General features: G+C 36.6%; 2 protein-coding genes across 2 annotated transcripts; both read right to left on the bottom strand.

The window, feature by feature from the left end:
• Window positions 1-190: 190 nt before the first annotated feature.
• LOC113762671 (DNA polymerase zeta catalytic subunit) lies at window positions 191-13658 on the bottom strand. The gene is made up of 16 exons (XM_027306220.1): window positions 13544-13658; window positions 12712-12794; window positions 11943-12003; window positions 11202-11251; window positions 10998-11110; window positions 10712-10754; window positions 9871-9939; window positions 8838-8993; window positions 8577-8748; window positions 8401-8492; window positions 7951-8319; window positions 6219-7146; window positions 3548-6119; window positions 3061-3364; window positions 1036-1650; window positions 191-642 (listed from the first exon to the last, which is right to left on the bottom strand). The coding sequence occupies exons 1-16, from the start codon at window positions 13656-13658 to the stop codon at window positions 469-471; spliced, it is 5916 nt and encodes a 1971-aa protein (XP_027162021.1). The 3' UTR covers window positions 191-468.
• Window positions 13659-16675: 3017 nt separating this feature from the next.
• On the bottom strand, window positions 16676-21100 carry LOC113763778 (probable linoleate 9S-lipoxygenase 5). The gene is made up of 9 exons (XM_027307697.1): window positions 20785-21100; window positions 19945-20231; window positions 19562-19802; window positions 19068-19403; window positions 18880-18965; window positions 18622-18729; window positions 18199-18503; window positions 17847-18110; window positions 16676-17686 (listed from the first exon to the last, which is right to left on the bottom strand). The coding sequence occupies exons 1-9, from the start codon at window positions 20966-20968 to the stop codon at window positions 16933-16935; spliced, it is 2565 nt and encodes an 854-aa protein (XP_027163498.1). The 5' UTR covers window positions 20969-21100; the 3' UTR covers window positions 16676-16932.
• Window positions 21101-21554: the final 454 nt, after the last annotated feature.

The raw sequence follows: 21554 nt of genomic DNA, 5'->3' as shown, positions 1-21554 counted from the left end.
GGAAACTGTTATGCAACCTAAATGTTCTAGTATTATTGTCACTCTTATGCTTAAAAGTTCTAGGCATCAGCAAGACAACATCCTTGCCCGTACTCGGAAGAATTTTGGTCCATAAGGTGGATTTTATCCTAGTTCTAATGCACAAGATCCAAAAATGCTAAAGAAATATCAACATCATTGCTTCAGATGGTAGATCAAAGAGATCACATTTGTTGGAAGTTGCAGACGTTCACTTGTTCGAATAATTTACAACAGTATAAGGCTATAAGCTAGACCAAGCCTTACGGGACGGTAACTTTTACAACGGACTAATCAAGCAAAGGATGTTAGGCAATAGGCATCTCTTCGCGCTACAGATGGGGAAAACAAAAACTAACTTATGGAGCATATGTACACAAATATACAGACATATTCACAGGTGATGTATCTCTTCCAGTTCTACTATCAAGGTAGCCGATGTACATATTTTTAAAACCATTCAGCCATGCAAGTAGGGTAGAAACCAAGTTCTGTAGCAGCAGCAGCGAGAGACTTCAGTTCTTTCTGAACTTTCCTTCTCTCGTAGAAAATAGAGCATGCGAGAGATGTGCATTTCACCCCGCTTTCTAAAAGCCAGTCCCCACCGCCACAATGCCGGCAAATCTGCAAGCAAAACCAAAGTACGTAGTCAGTCTGGTTAGAAACTTGTAGCCACAAGAAAAGGGAAATATACACATATGCCTGTGATTGTCTTTGTTTGTGTGTGTACTTGATGTACACAGCAAGTTACAATCACCAGATGCGTAGACTAGAAGAAAACATGCAGGTCCAGGTTAAATGCAAAGAGAGAGAGAGAGAGAGAGAGAGAAATTGATGAAGCAAGGATCCAGAAGACACAACACAAGCACAATCAGTAAAACTAAAAACAGATCTCTGTGTCACATAGAATTAAAGGAGATCCTTGGATTCCTTGAAACATTCACTGATCCTGAAACACCATTTACCATTCTCATAACCATAAATCAGTAGCAGATGAAACTTAATTTTAATACTTACAGCAGCAAGATGTTGGATTTCCTTTTCCAGTTTTGCAGTTCTTCCGATCAAAGCTGTTGCAACAGTTGCCTCACTCTTAGAACAGTTATGACAGAGATAGCTTGATGCTTGTACTAGTGAACCACAGAGGATACAGTGTCGTGATAGGTAGTAATAGTCAATTCTAGTTCGATGTTGATTTGGAGCATAAAAATGACGTTTACCGACAGTTTCCCTTTCAGGACGCGGCATATCAGAGAACCATTGGTTCAAGTCAGCTCCAACGAGCCCAAAAACTCGCTGTAAAGCTGGAATTATCTGTTTCCTAATATAATAGGCCTCATTTAATCTGTAACGAGAATCAAGAGCAAGAAGTTCCATTGGATCCACAACCATATCTACCAGTCGGGCACCAGGTTCACCATGAACTACCACATAAGGAACTCGCTCTGCATAGCGTGGTTCTGCCCTCGGGTCAGCCCTCATTGCTTTAGTGGCTACAATTGCTGATGGGGGAAGTGATGACGCCCGTGAACTGTAAGTGCCTAAGCAGACCTCTTTTGCAAAAACAAAATCTTGAAGAGAGACTCTGCCAGATATAATCCGTGTCCATTGACGCAATAGGTATGCCTTAACCTATGATGAACAAATAAGACAAAAGTAACAGATTACTAATAAATTCCAAAAATAAAAGGTGAAATCTTCAAGTCAAGGAAGTCCGAATTTCTCATAGTAAGAATTCACATAAACACCACTGCAAGCGTACCAGGAACATCTCCAAGATCTTATTAGAGCAAATCATTTATAATCCATTTCCTATTGATCAATTTGAAAACAAAAAATAACTCCATTTTTTAACGGAATGGAATTGACAGGTCATGATATGCTGATTGCCAACCATAAAAGCTAGAGGGTCACACCATAGAAAATTAAAATGGGTAAGCCAATGTAATAACACTTTTACCTGTAATGCGCCAGAGGAAGTGTTTATTCTCAACAAGCATTACCCTAGTTTAGTTCAAAACTTAAATCGTCAAGCACATATATACATCAGTCAGCTGAGCTGAGACATTCTCATCTAGGAAACTTTTGATATGTTGTTAGGCAAAGAGAGAAGCATGGGTTATTTACCCAAATATGATTTATATAATTATTGGAATTAAAGATATGATATTGGATCAACTCGTGAAAAATCAACTTAGTAGATCTCGAAGAAATTGACCTCTTCTTCTTCTTTATCTGTTTCTTTCTGCTTCTTGTGCTACTACTATTCTTTTTCTTCTCAAACTCCTCCTCCCTCTCCATAAATTATCTATGCACATAAGAGAAAGAAAAATGAAGTCAAACAGCAGAAGCAAAAGCACACGTGAACTCCACTTCTGCCGCATCTCAATCTTAATAATTTCCTCTCCACAACCACCACCACCAAACAATATCAAACTACCACCAGCATAATGCACTCTTTCATTTGCTGTGTTGGCCAAATTCTGGCAGCCTGAAATTGCGATAGATAAAGATGCTAATGTAGAGAGCAGGCAGAATAATTTTGGTAGTGGGCCCACTGCCCTCAAATCCAAAGTGAAGTGGTAACAGAAACATAAGCCCTTCACATCCTCATCAGGAGTAAGACAATGCCAAGAAACAACAGCAGTACCAGAAGAAGAAGAGGGAAAATTAAAATTGACAAGAAGAGACGAGGGCTGAGGAAATGGAAGATCGCAATACTAGTAGTACTACCAATGTGGCACCTTGGTGCTTTTGCATAAAAATTAAATGGGGTTTTTGGTTGGAAGAACTGTGGAAGACCTGAAGAGGAGAGGCTGAGTGGAGGGAATTTGAGAAGGTAAGGAAAAACAGCACCATGAGAAGAAGGAAACAGAGAAAGCAGAAGAAAGCAGTCAATTTCTCTTCAATGTCTATAAGATTGACTTTAAAGCCAATTTCTCAGAAGGCAAATTGTCTAATTCAATCCCCAACAAAACCTGCAATATTAAAGAGTATCAAAATTCTGGTAAATAACCAAAGATTTCCAGAAACATAGGTTACCTTATCAATATCTTGATGTTCGAAGTAGAGTCTCAGCGACTGCTCCATTGTCTTGGATACAGCGTCACATGTATCTCTCCTTACTGTCTCAATACCTTTTGCATCAAACTTTGGCTTACTTTGGTCAGGACTCTCATAGCTGTAGCCAACATACCTTTTCTTAGTAAGGAGGAAGCAAGGTTGATAGACCTTTTCCATCTTTAGCACAACAGGATTTGGATTCATTGCACTTATTGCTGACACAATCTCATTACCAATGTGGAAAGCTTCCCTACGAGAACGTCCCTTAAGGAGAACAAACATGCTGCACTAGTCAAAAAACCATTTGGTCAGCAATACTTTTAAACCGTGAAACATATTATGATAAGCACGTTGCTATCTGAATACTTGCAACTTAAGTGCCAAAAGATCTATTCAACGGACGTCCTCAGATATATAAAAAATAAAAAGATTGAAAGATAGAATAAAATAAATATCAAACTTCTACCTATCAGTATCACCATATACAACTTTTGCTTTCCACTTGTTATGATTGTTCACAAAGGAAATAGCAGCCTCTAGTGTTCTACGACCACATTGCACAATACTGTCTGCTAGCTCTGCACAGGGCATGCGACCACTAAATCCAGCAGCTGTATAGCCATAAGTCACGTTTGCTATTAACTTTAGGGCAAGTTGCCTGGCATCATATATACGGTGTAGCACCTGCTGTGATGGAGCTAATTTCTTCATTGCTTTTTTTACCATAATTCTAGTTGATAATATTTCTTCCAGTAAGCGGGGCAGTACTCCTTTACGAAACTTTGAAGGTACATACATAACACCATTTGGAGTAAGCAGTATTTCATGCTTCAAATTCTGCAAAACCTTCATATCTGGTGAATAAGAACTGACACCAAGAATATTTGCCATTGAAGATGTGATTTTTCCAAGGCATGTAGAAAAGCAAAGGTTATATGCAATTATCATTGATGGATAAAGAGACTGAAAATCCAAAACAACAACTGGGTCTGCATAAAAGCCAGACTCTGGTTCCATCACAAGAGGAAGACACTCCATTGCAGGCTGATAAGCAACCTGTAGATTTCCAGGAGAAATGGCAACATAATTTTGTGTATGTGCCAGTCTAAGAAACATTGATTCAACTCGATACTGTGAACCTCTAGAGAGAACAGAAAAGAAGTCAATACCAAAGACTCGAGCAAGTTCTGATGTTCTGTTTATCATATCAAGTTGATTCATGATATCAAGGTTCAACTTAGTTTTCACTAACAAATACTCCATACAGCGATATCTTGCACGACCAGGACCACTTGAAAACCATTTTGCCAACACCATGCAAGGAATATATGGAACTTTCTTCCTCAATACAGTTTCAGCAACAGCCTCAATAGTGTACATCCTAAGCTTAACTTCACCTCGCATTAATCGCCAAACATTAAGAACAATTCGACCACCAACATGGACACCGCTGGCATGAGTTCGGCCCCATTCATCTTCAACGATAGCACCATCTAAAGGCACAGGATCAGCAGTAGCCACCTTAAGAGACATATCATCTGGCATATCTTCCTCAGTAGTATTGAGACCTCTAGAAGATGGTATTCGAGATATGTTATTTAGCAAACCAATGCCAAGATAAGCAGCCCTTTCAGCAAGAAAACCAAGGGAACCCCCTTGAACATCCCAGCCAATTAATGTGTCTGGATCAAAGATAGATATAATCTTTGTGAAATGGCTAAATACTTGCTTCTCTTCAGGGAAAAGCAAAACCTTGCAATCAGGTATTCCATCTAGATTTGTTTCAGTTATAACTGTATTGGACCGCAAAAGCATGAAACAATCAACCATTGCATCATCATCATCTTGAAAAACAAGAGTTATAATATCAATGGCATCAAACCTAGGATCAGGCCTTAAATCTCCCCTACATCCTGCTTGAACCTCAATACTCACAATTGTTAGCTGCTGCCTCCCACCAACACTAGCTGGATCCCGAAAACCCATCTGACTTAAAGGAGTCAACTTTGATTTCACATCAGGACCAGATAACTGAGAGTGTTCTTGTGAAAAAACAGCTGATGGCTTAGACATCAAAATTTTGTATGCATCCTTCTGGATTGTTCTCACCTCATCATTATGAGCCTCTACTTGTCCATTGAAGTTTTCCTGGTTATGGTGATTCAACTGATGAAGGTTGGACTCAGACCTTGCCTCGGAATCCAGAGAAGACAGATTAGAAGCATGGCATAAAGGACGCCGTGAATCCACGAGATCATCGGACAAATGCTTAGGTGATATAAACAGAACTGATGCATCTGCTGCCTTTTCTCTTGAAGTATTTCTGCCATCTAAAGAAAGCCATCTCTTGACATTTTCCTCTGATGGCGGTGACTGAACAGGAGTCAACATATATAGATAGGAGCCATCATTCTGATAGTGAACAGGGACACCGATGATTGAATCTTGATGATAACTATATCCTGCTTCCTGGCAGTTTAGGTTTCGAAGCTCTTTTCCTTCTAGGTTGTCATTTATGAAGAAAGGAAGAATGTCATCTGCAACTTCACCCAGAAGAGATATTCCTTCCTCCTTTTCCACCAGCTCATGAGGGTCCTGAGAAATAGAAGGTGACAATACAGAATCTCCATCAGGTTCATCGGTCCACTCTATCACTGGGGGTTTCTGACACAAAGTTAAACAAATTAGTTCCACAGGGTGTGCTATCATGCTACTAGCAGACAATCTTGAACTGTAAAATCCAGGGGATTTTACATGTCTGTTAATCTGGGGCTCAGTCTGCAATAGATTCACTGTAGTTGACACCCCTGTGTCCTTATTGTTGTCATTTCCCATTTCAGGTATCTCATGCATGGAAACCTTGCTCTTCAAACCAGAGTCTAAAATTGAATAATTTTTCTCAAAGATTTGACATCCGACATGGTTGGAGGATTGACAGCATGAACTGATAGCCTCCTTAAGTGGGCTATCTTTTTTAAGTTCCCCAGGCAACCTAGAGGAACAACGCATCCCCCTTGTGCAGAGACCTGCAAATTCTGCTGAGTCACTATCAGCATCAAGCTATATAGAAGAACATACTTGTCCAACTATTACAATCTGACAAGATGCATCACATCAAGAGGAAAGAGGTTACCTACCATGCACAAAAAGATCAGATCCATCAGTGTTCACCTTAGCGAACTCTGCCGATGCAGGACACTCACATAATTCTCCTAATTTATCTGTAACTGCAGATCTGGGTGAGTAGGAAATCTGAGATCTATTGCATTCTTCGTCATTTGTCAGTTTCTTGGAAACAAAAATCTTGTCTTTCTGTTCCTTGTCACTAGTAACCTTTATAACCTCAGAAGCTCTACATTCAGATAGCTCACTGCAATGGCTTCGTTTTTTTCTCATTAAATCCCTCATGGAGCATCCAATTAATGCACTAGAGGACTCTGTACAGTTATTAAGTCCATGTGCATCACCCTGTATACAATTTGGGCATTTGTCTGCCACAATTTTTTCATGAAAAGAAGTTCCAACATTGATTTTTAAATCACTATCATATCTACCAGTCATATCAGAATTGTCGGGGAGAGAAATACCATTATGAATGTTTCGATTTGAAGAAACAGGTAAAAAGCCCCACTGAGGTCTTTTTCTTTTGCGTTCAGTAAGCCTTAAACCAGCAAGTTGTGAAGTCTCAGGTACATAATTTATTTCTGAAGATGACTTATCACCAAATGGAACTGAGTTGGGATCATCAGGGGAGCCATCAACTTGAGGAATTACTTCATTACGTAAAGTCTGGCATAGAAGATTATGATTAGAATTAGAAGCCTTATCATCTGATTCTTCAGTTGCAACTGCATCTTCAACAGAATCAAGAATGTCCTGACACTCTTGCTGCGACTGATTCTCGAAATCTGTGCTTGCTTTCTCCAATGCCTTATTAACTGTTGATGTTGGTAAAAAGGAACTCAGGATGGTCTGGTGAGCAAGTTCATCATCAGAATTTATTTCTTCTGCAGCTTGAGAAGATGCAAGCCACTTCAAAAGCCCCAAAGCATCCTGATCTGAAGCCTAAAAAAATAATAATTACCATAACTTTCAAAATAGCGACAAAGAAGGCAAAGTAAGCAATTTGCAGACCAAAGCTGTTACCAACAAAATGAAATCATAAACATACAGAATTGGATAAACCGAGACCTAAGTACATATACCCATAGCACAAACATGGAAAAGTTCAGTCTAATTATGCAGCAAACTGAATAAATCGACTTCATCTAACTTTTGTTATCCTCCACAAATATGAAATCACCCTGTACCAGACCTTGGTACAACATTAGATGTGAAATAGAAACTTGTAAACATAGGCCTAGAACAGTTTTTGCATAAAAAACAAGAGAACTGTTCATGGTAAAAAAATTATGACAATAAGACATCAAATAAATTCTATCTTAAGGATGCTAAAAGCAATTTTGAAAAGAAAAAATGACAAATGAGGACGAGAAAAATGAACCATAGTTGAAACCTTAAACAACTTTATTCAGCATGGGAGAAATTTGCAATCATGATGCAGTCATTACCTCAAACCTCAGAGATTTACATCCCACTAATTCTAGAGATAAAGCAAAAAGTTTAACTATACACAACTCTTAAGAATTATAAATCTGCAAGCCACTCTTTGTCAAATTCCAGTGGTAGACTCAATGCTATTACCTCTTGAAAGCAGGCTGTGAACCTTACTTCCAACTATGACTGAACAACTCGTGTAATTTGCACATGCACTAATCACACACTCAGATTTAGAAAACAAAAGTGGTTTTGGCTGCTAATAAATTGCTCCAGACGGTACAAGGTAATATGAGTAGAAAACAAGATTACCTTCAGTTTTGATGGTCCAACAAGGTTAGAATCTTGTAATTGATCAGCAGACAACTGCTTCATATGCCCATGGTGCCCTTTACCATAGTTTTCACCATCATCAGTTTGAGAGGGCAAATTTCCATCTTCTAAGCATTTTAATGCTTCATCTGGATCATCCAAAAAGTTGACTTTGTCTACCAAAGTTCCTTTATCAGTCAAAGATTTAATTAAGTCCTGGCTGAAAGATGAATATTCTCCTCTACTCAGATCAGCAAGTACTTTTTCCAGCTCAAGCCCGTCTGAAAGTATCCTCAAGACATCTTCTGGAAGTGGTTTCCCTGGATCAGGTGGAACTGCAGGCCCCTGCTCTCCATTCCTTTCGAACTCCTAGAATAAGAAAATAACTCATAAATGTGCCAAGAGGATAAAGAATATGCATTCAACATCACATATGGCATGGAAACAAACCTCCCAAATAGGTATTAAGGACTGAACCATTTTCACATCTGTACGTGTCTGCGAGAGGGATGTATACGATATAAACAGCTGATTGAGAATATCTGAAAACGTTGAACAATACATTTACTTGAATTAACTGATCAGACAAAGTAATGCAGACTTTTTGTACTACAGAATCTACCGACCTTCCACAACAGCATCTCCCTCCAGTTCAGACATACTTTGCCGTTTAACTGACAATAGATTTTGATCAACCAAGGAATCAGACTGGCTGTAAGATTGCCAAGTCCAATCATCTGGAATTGTAGAAGACGTCCAAATTGGTGAAGCTAAAGAAGGGTCTGCACCTGAATCTACCTAATGAGATGTATTAATAGCAGAAGAAAGTATCTAAGCATTGTACATATTCACTTTTATAAAGCTTGAGAATAAAATGAGAAATTAACCTTTGTATTTGCAGCAATGCCAGTTGACTTGTCTGTCAGATCTCTCTGTAGGAAAGTGTGAGCAGCTTTCCTGGGAGAGAAAACTTCAGGTACAGGATGCCGGAACTTAATTTTTGAGACATGCAGATGACCCATCCCATACAAATGGTAATCAATCTAAGAATTTTTGCACAAAATAATAGACATCAAGGTTCATTGGATGACAAAAGAAAAATAGTAGGTACAGCAAGTTTAGGAATCACTAAGTTGAACCACTTCCTTGTATAGTAGTATTCAAAAGCATGTTTACATATTTAAAGCTAAATCAACATGGGTTAAGCTGCAGACTGATTTTCCAGAAATGTATGAAATTAGTGCTCAAAAGAGGGGAACACAGACAGTGAGAAATAACAGGAATATACACCAAAATTAGATGAATATGAAATGAAGACACCATCAAACTACTCTAGAAAGAAGAGTGTTGGAAACCTCAATAAAGTGATGCACTTTCACAAGGATATGTGTGAGGCAAACAAATTATAACAGGTAAATAACAACAGAAAAATGCCTTACTGAATGACAATGGAGACATGCGCTGCAGACTGATTTTCCAGAAATGTATGAAATTAGTGCTCAAAAGAGGGGAACACAGACAGTGAGAAATAACAGGAATATACACCAAAATTAGATGAATATGAAATGAAGACACCATCAAACTACTCGAGAAAGAAGAGTGTTGGAAACCTCAATAAAGTGTTGCACTTTCACAAGGATATGTGTGAGGCAAACAAATTATAACAGGTAAATAACAACAGAACAATGCCTTACTGAATGACAATGGAGACATGCATCATGCCATGAAACAGACCAAAAGACAAATTAAACAGGCAGTAACAAAAAGATTTACCAGGACTACAGAAAGGGCGATGGAGGTCAAGATAAAAATTAGTGCAAATACAGATTGACATTCCATTAATTCTAGGAAATTACACACTGACAAAATCACTAAATCAGGACAGCCTAAAACACTTGTTCAGCAGAAGAAAGTACTTGCCAAAAACTGGAGAAGAAATGGAATGTGTGATTCATGAGGCTGCACAATCCTATCCAAAACAGCACCTCCCTGCATCAAATTTAATCCAATCATATAGGCAATAATGATGTACAAGAAAATATACATGTACATACATATTCACAAAAACAAACACTCTCAAATATAAGCACATTTCACACACATACCATTTACATACATATATACACAAAGGTGCAAAGATTAGCATCTTGATATATAAATATATTCTTCTCTTAAATAGCAAAAACTAGGACAACATATCAACATGTCAGCACGTCATTGTACAAGAAACATGTGCTTTTCTTATGGGACAAAGTGCAATAAAATTCCATGATTAGTTGTGTATTACGAACAACCAATCTGTCCCCTATAACTCACAAGGAAAGATTCACAATTTATGATGCACTAACCAAAAAAAAAATTCAGTCGACCTATACCTGAATGATTGCTTAAATTTATACCTTGCAATGCAGGAAATACCTGAAATAGTGATTTCTCAATCTAATGATGATAAGGAACAAGAACCTAAAAACCATATGAAATTCTAAAGCGGTCCACTTCCACATTAATTGTATCAAATATAAGCCTAACATGCTGCTTCAACAGAAGATCCACCACCATCCAATTTACATAATCATAAATGTAGGAAAATATTCTCCAAAAACTACATGATAGCCTAATGCATATTTTGAAGAGATAAGCAGACTGTCGAATAAACCAATTTCTAAAAGGAGTCAAGACAATGACTTACATAGTTCAATTAAAATAAAAATGATGTCAAGAAATTATCTAAACTCATAGTTCCATGGCCAACAATGCATACCAAAAGACGAGTGGCAGCCCGAGATACATCCTGTGGATGGTACCTAAAACTTCTGTCAAGGTGATCCTGAGTTAACTCCAAATCATAGACTTTCCAAAGGAGCAAAAGATGATAAAAGCAATTATAAGAATAACAGCATGAACATATCAGTACAAGGTAAGCTACGAAATAAAAGAACATTTCAAAACCACTAACAATAATCAGAGAGATACAGATCAGCAAAAATAAGTCAACCACCATAGAACAAACGGTGCACTTTTAAATAATATTTTTGAGATAAGGATACAGATAAATCTTCACAAATAACTCCTCTGAAGAATGAAAGCCGTATAACTTCTTTGCTCGAACTAGACTACAACCATGGACATGCTGCCGTTTCAAGCCAGCATTGCCTTTGAGCTGCAGGAATTTGACACAATACACATTCATGATATCAGCAAGTATTACCTATCATCAAGTCAGGATATAATCCACTTAAAAAATGACAAACCTTCAAGGCCTTCTCAATTGCAAGAGAGATGGCATTTGTAGAAGCACTGTCTAGACCGGAAAAAAAAAAGCATATGAAGAACAAATAGAATAGTTTTAAGTTAAAACTTCAGATGCAGTACAGCTAAACTGAGAGATAAACAGCTAAACAACCTGCTAAAATAAACATTAAAGTTTAAATTACAAATGTCAAAAACCTAAAGCTACATTGACTGACAATCAACCCCACAACCTGGCTCATTCTCAGTTGATCACCACCAACGAAACATAATGAGAACGATATCCTAAGGAAACATAATGAGAACAATATCCTAAGGAATCAAGAATAACTATAATAATGAATTCTACCCAGAATGATATTTTGTATTAAACCAAGGAAATCGCTAAAGTTTATAGTTGCAGGAAATAAAGAAAAAATAGTACAAGAGACTTATGGATGCAAGTAAAGAATAAACTGTACATATTGATGCTAATTGTTGTAACTTTGAATATAGCATTCAGAGATTGTACAGATCATAACATCAATGACAGTGAATGTACAGCAAGACCCAAAAAAAAATGGTTGAAAGAGCTCAAAGGAGCAAAAATTGAACAGCACGCAAGCCCTAAATTATGAGTTTTTAAAGCAATTAGTTGAACAATTCCTGTTAGTTGTCACATAATTTCCAGTAAAATAGATAGTCAAACAATAAAAGTCAATTGATATTATCCACGTGAAGATACCAGCTGCTAAAGTGAATACTACCTTCTTCGTCTAGTTGAAGTGATACATCTGAATATGGGATGTAAAAGTAAGGCAAAGCCTGCATGACAGAAAGTGGACACAAAAAAGCAACATAGTTGTTGTGAATTAGAGGAAAACAGAAACAGAACTGAAGCATTATAACCTACAATCATAATTAACAAAGTGGTACTGACATCAAAAACCATGCCACAGTTGAAATTACCAGAACATGGCAACATAACATGGTGCCCAGTAGGCACTTACAAGGAACGGTTCCATGAATTAAAACCCTCCCAAATTATTCTATATTCGAAACATCCTACTACGAGATACATGCAACACAACTGCATTTTGCTTGACATGGATGGGTGGAAAACCTGACAAAAATAACTACCAATCTGACTGTTGAGTTCATCAATCTAAGATCTCTTGTTTCTAAACCAAATTTTCTCAACATAAAGAATTCATGCAAAACAAACCTAATTCCGATGACTAGAACTCTGGCACTATATCCAGAAAGTCTTCCAAATTACAAAATAGCTGTCAACCATAGTAAATATACTCATTCATGCTAAACAAAGGGCAATGCTCCACTCTAGAGCTAACATAGTAAAATAAACACTTCTACAAGCAGGAAACAGACACTACTCAAACTAACATGATTCTTCTACATTCAGCTAAACAAATTTAAACTACTTAAAATGAAGAAAATTGCCTTATTCTTTTTAATCAAAGAACTTCTAGAATCAAAAGGCATTTGTAAACTCAACAGTAGAAATCATCTTACTCTATGCACGTGCAAGCAAGTCTTCTGACCAGCCGGAGTTGACCCATATATTCTTATAACTGGAACCTCATTTACTTTTCCACCTGTATAATATCTCAACTTAATTGCACGTTATACGAATCACGCAATATGCATAATGCAACAAATCAATTCAGGAAGCCCAATTTCAAGCTTTGAAATTGTGTAAAAATCAATTCCAGGAAGCCCAATTTCATACTTTCAAAATTGTGCAAAAATCTCTTAAAAAGAAGAAACATTTCAAACAAACGAAACAATTATCTTTACTTTATAACATTTGTTGTACATTTCTATATGATTCAGATGTTATACTCCTTGATTCTCAAAGGCTTAACATTTTGGGTGCAAAAGCGTATCTATCCCAGATTTTAAACAAACCACTGTGGGGGGAATTTAAAAAAATTAAATTTTTTTTAGAAAAAGAATTTGATGATAAACTCTAGCGTAACTTGGTAACTTCAAGATTATACATCTCAAGTTATACCAGTTTTATTCAATCAAACATTTAAAACCCAAGCAGTCCAAAGATGGAGGAAACAAAATTATAAAAATTTTTGCAGATACTGCCTACTATTCCGAAACTTTCAAAACCTCATTAGCTACCCCAGAAAAAAAGAAACTATCAAAACCTCAGAATTGGAAATACTCCATAAATAAGCTATTCACTTCCCCCGAGAAATTAACAAATTGACCTCCCAAATGAATTAAACAATTCCAAGCCCTAGAAATACTGCCATCTGTAGCAAAATAAAGAGCTATAGACACCAAATTCTAACAAGAAAACACACACACTAGAAAGCTACTAGAATATTACCTTGAAAACTGCTATAGGAAATGTCGATTCCGGCAATTGGGGGGGCCATGTAGTAGTCAATCGACACAATTCGGACACTGAAAATCTTCGAATCCGACTCTGGAGAATCCCCCATTTGCATTTTCTTTTTTCCTTGGATTTGTTTCCGCTCTTCAGTCTTTTATGCCGTTGCGTGGTTTTTAATTTATAGGGTTAATCACATTTTATCCCCTTAAAGAATACCAAATTTCTCAGTTTACCCATAACCTTTAATTTTGCTCACTTAACCCCCTTTAGGACAAAATTGCCTTCGCATTATTTTGACTTTTCATTTACCTTATTTTCCTTTCTTTTATTTCTTTTTCTCTTTCTTCTTTATTTAATTCTTCCTCTTTCCCACAAAAATTTTCGCCTTAATGATTGAAATTAAAAAAGAGGAATTGCAGAGATCTATTTTCTCCTTAAATGATTAAAAAAAAATTTAAATCACTTTCCTAAAATACAATTTTTTTAGTCTTTCAATTCTTTTAATTTTGGGTTTTCCTCTTTCCTTTTTAGTTTTTCATTTTATTCTCAAGAAAATATCTTAAAATGAAATTATTTTCCTTTCTTTTATTTCTTTTTCTCTTTCTTCTCTCTTTCATCCTTCCCAGTAAAAATTCCATTTCAACGAAAATTTTTGTTTTGAATTTTTAATTGCATATTTCTGGGTGCAGATTTTTGTGGGAAAGAGGAAAAATTAAATAAAGAAGAAAGAGAAAAAGAAATAAAAGAAAAGAAAACAAGGTAAATGAAAAGTCAAAATAATGCAAGGGCAATTTTGTCCTAAAGGGGGTTAAGTGAGTAAAATTAAACGTTAGGGGATAAACTGAAAAATAGGGTATTCTTTAAGGGGATAAAATATGATTAACCCTAATTTATATAGTGGAATTTTCAGTTTCCGAAGACGTTTGAGAAACTTCCCTTGAAAGCTTGGGCCTTTTTCAGAAAATTTGACTTTTTCATTTTTTTAAGGATAATTGACTTTTGATAATTGGACTTTGGCCAATTTCTACTGGTACTAAATCAACTGGTAAAAAAAAAAAAAAAAACTGGTAATTATACATTTGATAACATTTAATAAAACTGAAGTCCGAAAACTGAAGTGTAAAATTTAAAATTTGAAATCTGAATCTATTAAATTGTTAAATAGTAAATATAATACATTTGAGTACATATCACATTTAGTGATAAGTAAATAGTTTATTACTTAATTTGGAGAGTAAGTTTTGCTTAGAAAATTCAGTGTCACATAATTAATTCAAATGTTCATTTTTAGTTATCAAACGATCTGAATATATTAAAATTTAAATCCATTAAATTTAAATATTGAATTAAGTTATCAAACAAGGCTAGTTTTTGTGGGGTAGAAGATTAAAGATTCAAACATTACTTTTCATTACTTTGCCATTAATGTGGCTTCTCCAAATCCATATGGGTGTATAGTACACCCATATGGTTCGATGGTGATTCAATTTTCGTCAGTTTCTCTTGGCCCAATTGGATCATCCCCTATGCACTCGTATGATTTGATGATGGTTCAGTTTTCGTCGGTTTCCCTTGAACCAATTGGATCACTCCTTAGAATAAATTAAAGTTGGAGTAAAGTAAATGTCGGCGATTAACAAAAATATATATATACTAGTACTAACTTGGGATAATATCATAATTTTGACCTTTTGAGTAATTTCGACTTTCCCTTTCTTTTTTTAAGGATAATTTTGACTTTTGATAATTGGACTCTTTTAGTGGTTACTTACATTACTATTATTCATTATTTACCTTTCTGGTCTAATTATGAAAAAGAAGTTTCTTTTCTGATGTATAGATGTACGAGAATAAAGGGAAAAAAATCAAATATGAGTTTTATTGATTATATCATAATTAGAAAGGAAATGGAAAATTGAACTTACTTCATTGCACGGATTCATTTTTGTTTCTAGATGGGAATTATATACTCTTTAATTGAAGGAAAGTACTAAGGCCTTGTTTGGATTGCCGGTTTCCGTCGAAAAATTACGTCGTTTTTCGTGATCACATTTCCCTATTACCTTTTTCCCTCACATACATCAAATCGCTACAGTAATTTTTTCATGAAAAATCACGGAAAATGCAATCCAAACACAACCTAAGTTTGCTTCCTATCACATAGTTTTTCTATGTGAAGGAAAATGAATAAGAAGGTGAAAGTGACACTAAAAGAAATCCAACTCTACCAATTAGTCTTCATGACAATGTAATATTTGTAATTGAAATATGTAGAGAAGATTGGGTGGACCGTGGACGAGGCTGCAACAAGACAGGAACCAAAAAGTAAAAAATCCTTAATCACCAAGAGATATACTCCTATCTTATTTTTTAAAAAAAAATTAAAAAGAATATCTCAATTGCTGGATATACGTTTTTTTTAAAGAAAATTAAAAAAGAATATCCCAATTGCGGCGTGATATGATTTTTTTTTTATTTTTTGATTTGTCTTCCTAGAACGCTAGAAATTCAAAAGCAGAAAGAATACTTTATTGTCATTGGTATATTCTACAGCTACTAGCTTAGGGATAATTTTCACTTTCTAATTCGTCTTTGTAAGTACTAACACGAGTTTTATTTGTAGCGAGCTCGTTTGAATCGCTATTTTTATGAAGTTTTTGTAAAAAAAAAAAAATTATGTAATGTAACAATTTGATATATATGAGATAAAATGAAGATTAAGAAACGTGTTCATGAAAAATATAATAATTTTTTGAAAAAAAATTACAATCCAAACAAGGAAGACAGCAGCAGCGAAGACTCTTGAGTGATTATATTTATTGGGGTATGGACCTCTAGAAACATATCTGAAAATCTTTTCATCACCATTACAATTTCCAATACAGCTTTTTATCTTCCTAATTATCTTTTTATCTCACATACATCACGTCACAAAAAGTGTTACAGTAAAAATATCTCAAATAATTTACAATCCAAACACAGTTCGGTGAGTAACGTGGCTAGGAATGTCAAAGGAAAAGGCACATTAATTTGCTAATTAATTTTACTCTTAATTAACTATAATTAGAGAGGATCTTATAAAATACTAAATGGAAAGCTTCGTCTGAAAACGGCGCAAGTATATAATTCTGCACATGATTATCGCTTTTACTAACTTCTTCCTTCAAGAGATCTCATTACAACAGAGAAATGACAATGATGATCTGAAACAAGATGGAACATTATCATACAACCCTCACACACTTGTAGATTTATTTAAAACGACATTACATTCGCTTAAGATCACTATTTATTTGGGTAGTAATATGCTCACAAGGACCAGAAAATAGATGGAAGTTTTGTGAATGTGCTTTGATCCCTGATCAAATCATCCCAGAAATTGCTCAGATTGACACACTATTGGGAATTCCTTTGCCAGTTAAACCGGGGTCACTGGTGGGAAATAGCAACGTGTACGGCAGCTTCACTGGTCCAGTCCTGTTTCTGTATTTAGGGTCGGTGTTTGACTGTGTAATGCGGCCCTCAATTTCAGCCAGCTTACTTCCAAACTTTTTAAATGCTTCCAGAGCCTCTCCATCTATGGTCCACTCAGGAGTGTCTCTTTGGCCAAGATAAACTTCATCTGAAGCATGCCTTGACAAAATTTCTATCAGGGAAACACCGAGCAATGTCTGCAACTGGGCAGTGATTGTTTTCAGGAAAGCCTTATCAGGGTTTGTCTTGAGTTCTTCATACTCGGGACTTCCAGGCTCAGGCATGAATCTTCTGCTTACGGTTGGGCGGTTTGGGAGATAACCAGCATAAGGGTACTGCCCGAAGTTGACTGATGCATGAAGGGCGGAAGCTACCCAGATTATGGTGGTGCAAGATTCTATCAGCTCCTTGCGAGTCTGCATTTTAGGCCACCAGGGCTTATCTTTCAAGTCACCGTGTCCCTCTTCTCTGAGTTCCTTCCACCAGGCCTGAAGTTCACTATCTTTCTGGATCGATTCATCTGTTTTGTAGTAGAGGTTGCAATAATCCTCCACCCATGTTTTGATGGCGAACCAGATCTCAAGCCCGTCAACAGCAAAAGGATAATCTGGAATTAATAGACGCAGTCCATGTGGGGCATTGGAGTCCTCAACTGCAACCCCTCTGTCGAATCAAAATATTACGAAGCCATGTGAGCAAGATTCATCATTGACGACTCATAATTTGTTTTGTCCAAATTTTCTAGTACAAGTTGTTACAGCTTTGCGATGGATAATCTGGACCCAAAAAGTGTAATTTGATAAGAAAATGGAATCACACTCACCGCTTGACGAGTTCAGCTGGAAGTGCTTGCTCAGGAAATACCCAGTTTTGGTAAATAACTGCTGACATTTCCATCGCAAATTTTCCAGGGAAAACAGTACTCTCAAGAATTCCTCCTGCACTAATCAGGATTTGGCGAGCCAAAGCGTTGATAGTCATGGTGTCACGGTAGTGAGGTTGTAGTAGCTTATGAATAGGATGAAGCACGCTCAGCTGCCTATTCGTTGCAATGACAAATGGTTCGATGACAGCATGCGTATTTAACCTGCATCAATATTATATACTTCTCAGAAAACCAGTTCTTTGTGATAATCTAAATCTAAAGTGTCGCCATATATGTCGTTTTTCTTTACCAGTGGCTAATGAGCTGATGAACGCCAGAGTCGTTAACTGCAACATAAGCTTTTGCCAACTGCCAAAGTGCACCTTCTACACCTTGTTCGGAAGGTAGGTATACTTTACTGACAGCACCAAGTTTATCATCATTTGGGTGGGGCAAGCTTAGCTCAATAGCTAAAGGCTTCAAGGTTCCATCTTTTTGCAAAAAGAGCAGAGTCCTTGAGGCATAGATCTTCGTTGTTGTGGTATTTATGCGCCTCACATACGGCATAAGTGTGTCATGGTGATTCAATATGAATAGCTGATTCGCCTTGAGTGCCTGTTCAAGAATTTTTATACATGAACTGTATGAGTTGCTGAATAGCGTATGCTACTCTTGAGGAAGCACCATGTAAATCACACGTTTGTCTAGAGAAACAGATTGTTTCATTTGTTACCTGATCAACTGTCAATCCGTCCAGCTTATCCTCTATTTGTTCTTTGGTTATGGTACTATTTTGGCTGCCGTAGACTTCAGGATCGAGCTTGCTTTTTGGAGGAAACTCCTGCAGGGAAAAGAGTTGAGACATTATGCTTGCGAAACATTTGAGGGATCTATACTAAGATCATGGACCAAATGAAAGAAATAGAAGGATGTATAGATCATCTTCTACTTCCAAGTTTTTATAGTATCTATTTTCTTGACAAGTAGATACCTGGAGGAGGCTAATAATGACGGGGTTCAGTCCAGCAAGCATTTCTCTTGTAAATTCTTCATCTGTCCTCCATGCAGATTTGTCCTCTGTTCCAAGATATATATGTATATAAAACATCCTTATAAAATCATCAATACAATTCGGACAGATGGAAAACAGATAAGAGGAAGTTGTGGATAATAGGCTACCTTGGATAATCTGCGGGGTTGGGAATTTCAGGATAGCCTCACCATCAGTTCGAAGTATTTCTTTAAGCAACTCAAAGGGGATGTTGTCAGTAAGGCTTTGGAGACCTTTTGGTAGCTTAATTCCACCTTCATACAATTTAAGCACATCTTCAAGGCTGTCAAATTCGTTAGGGGTGCTGTCAAAAAGGCTCTTCAATGCAGGGTAAAGGATCTGAGCGACTGATTTCAGTCCATAACCAAGGAAATCTGACATCTTCAAGTGTCCAAATCTTTCATCCCTTGGGACATAAATGTCTAAGCTGGTAATCAGTGGCAGCCTGCTCTCGACGGTGGGATCTGTCATGAGTAAAACATGTGATTGAAAGAAATGGAAAAGAATATACTTGATAAAGCTCTTAATTCAGGATTTGATTTATAGTATAGACCTGCGTCCTAAGCTTTGGTTTTACTATCATTAATACCTAATAGCAGATTCATAGTGCAAATGCTCTAACCTGTCTTTGATGGTGGTCTGCCCGTTCTTCCTCTTCGAGGATAAGGAAACTCTTTGGATCCTCCAAGATTCTGGCGAGCGTAGTCCTTACCTTTGTCCGGATCTCCCAAATCATTGTAATAAGCATAGTCATAGACCCTATCCCATTCCTTGAGTTCTCCAGTTCCATCTCCTCTCAGGTTCACCAATTCTTCTGCTCTGTATTGGCTCAATGCTTCTGGTGTTTCACTTGGGAGATAAGCCTGAAACAAGTACAACATGGACTGAGCTTTCTATAACTTTTGCCCATTTTTGTGATAGCAGGATTATGTGATTCTATATGAAAATGATGAAGGATATACACTTGGTACTGGTATTGAAAGATAAAAGTTTGCAAGTAGTTACCTGATTTGAGAAGAATACGCGATCTTTTTTGTACTTTCCAGCTGGATAAACCCAAGAATTGCAGACAAAGTGAACTCGGCCATGTCCAGGAACTTCTTCAAGTGTCAATGTCTTAAGGTAGAATTGAGTTGGATGATTATTTTTGATGATAAAAGCTCCTGGAATTCCTTGGTCCTCATCCCAATCAAATGTGATATCAGCTGCCGTTTCACCAGCTGCTAGAAAAGTGTTTGTAGTGATCCAATTTTCCAAATATGCTGCCTTTCCAAGTTTCCCTTTCAGTGTTCCTGCAAAATTTCACCACACCTTACATGTAATTTTGACCTCCTTTAACATAAATTGTAACCCGTTCACTAGCTGATGTCGCGTGAGAAGGTACATGTACCAAGAAAAGTGCATTAAATTCATTCATTCTCAAATTCAATTGTTGGTCGTCTCCAAATTCCAGAATACATGCTAGTATGACATTATTGAAAATTTTTGGTAGCTGAAATAATTGATCATGAATGATTAAGATGTTGACTGGAAGAGTATGTGGGTAAATGTGTCATGGTCGTAATGAAAGCCTACTGTTGCCTTAGTTGAAATATTCAATTCTAAGGATCTTTTCGAAGTTCAAGAAGATCACTAGCTAGTCATTAAACTACTTCACTTTAATGCAAATATGTTGGCCGGAAGCTTGACTTTTTTCAAGTTTTTGCAGTACTAAAGTTCTGCTGATGATATTTTCATTCAAGAACTGAAGATGTTATAACTTCCATGGTATTGTAACTTGTCATGGTGTTCAAGACTCGAGAAAATGCATGGATGCAATTGCAAAACAAGCTCAAGTCATCATACCTTGATCAACATTAACAGCACTGATGAGCTGCAGAGAAACTTTTTGCCCCAGTAACTCGTGAATTCCATCAAGAAATGAAGAATTGAAGTCATTCAAATCCAGGACATTCTTTTTCATCAGAACCACAGTTCCTTTGATCTTTTTATTGTTGCCTGACAATGCATCCACAATGTGCTGAAACATTTTTGAAGAATGCAAAGCGTTTTCCAAGACAAAACGAACAAGAGATCGAGCAGTTTGATGGATAAAACTAGAAGAGAGTTTAGTTTTATCAGTTTTCGAGTACTTCTATCGCAAGCTATGATTTGAGGGAAGAGGGTTTTGCTTGGTATTTATAGGCAACAACTTTGAATAATCCGGAAGAGGGATGACAGAGAGAGGAGGAACCAAGACGTATGTCACTCCTTCCATACAATTCACGTTTTCAACCATCGAGTAATTACAGTTTCGTACCAGACTGAATTTGTACGCAGACTTGTAATGATTTTCTTGTCCATGTTACTAAGAGTTTAATAATACTCACTTGTCTAGCACTATTCAACATGGACTAATTTACTACTATTCAACATGGACTAATTTACTTGCTTCTGACGTCCAAGCACAACTAACGATATTAAGAAATAGCCACTAGGGGATGGCATCCCTTAAAAGAAGAAGATTGGCTTCCCATAAAATAAGACATCCATGACTGGGATAGATTTCTGTATATATATATATATTTTTTTTATTTTTTTTTCCAAACGATTTCTGTATATATATTTATTATTGC

The sequence above is a fragment of the Coffea eugenioides genome, chromosome 2, assembly GCF_003713205.1.
Source record: "Coffea eugenioides isolate CCC68of chromosome 2, Ceug_1.0, whole genome shotgun sequence".
In the NCBI taxonomy this organism is placed as follows: domain Eukaryota; kingdom Viridiplantae; phylum Streptophyta; class Magnoliopsida; order Gentianales; family Rubiaceae; genus Coffea; species Coffea eugenioides.
The sequence above is the reverse complement of the archived record's forward strand: the minus strand, read 5'-3'. Positions and strand labels throughout refer to the sequence as shown.

Excerpts from the sequence above, each read along its gene's own strand:
- LOC113762671 (XM_027306220.1), bottom strand. The coding sequence starts at position 13,658 with ATGGGGGATTCTCCAGAGTCGGATTCGAAGATTTTCAGTGTCCGAATT. Across the intron at positions 6,120-6,218 it reads ATCTGATCTTTTTGTGCATG|CAGAATTTGCAGGTCTCTGC; the intron begins GTAGGTAACCTC and ends ATAGTGACTCAG. Across the intron at positions 3,365-3,547 it reads GTATATGGTGATACTGATAG|CATGTTTGTTCTCCTTAAGG; the intron begins GTAGAAGTTTGA and ends TGACTAGTGCAG.
- LOC113763778 (XM_027307697.1), bottom strand. The coding sequence starts at position 20,968 with ATGTTTCAGCACATTGTGGATGCATTGTCAGGCAACAATAAAAAGATC. Across the intron at positions 19,803-19,944 it reads GCGTATTCTTCTCAAATCAG|GCTTATCTCCCAAGTGAAAC; the intron begins GTAACTACTTGC and ends TACTTGTTTCAG. Across the intron at positions 18,111-18,198 it reads CATCAGCTCATTAGCCACTG|GTTAAATACGCATGCTGTCA; the intron begins GTAAAGAAAAAC and ends ATATTGATGCAG.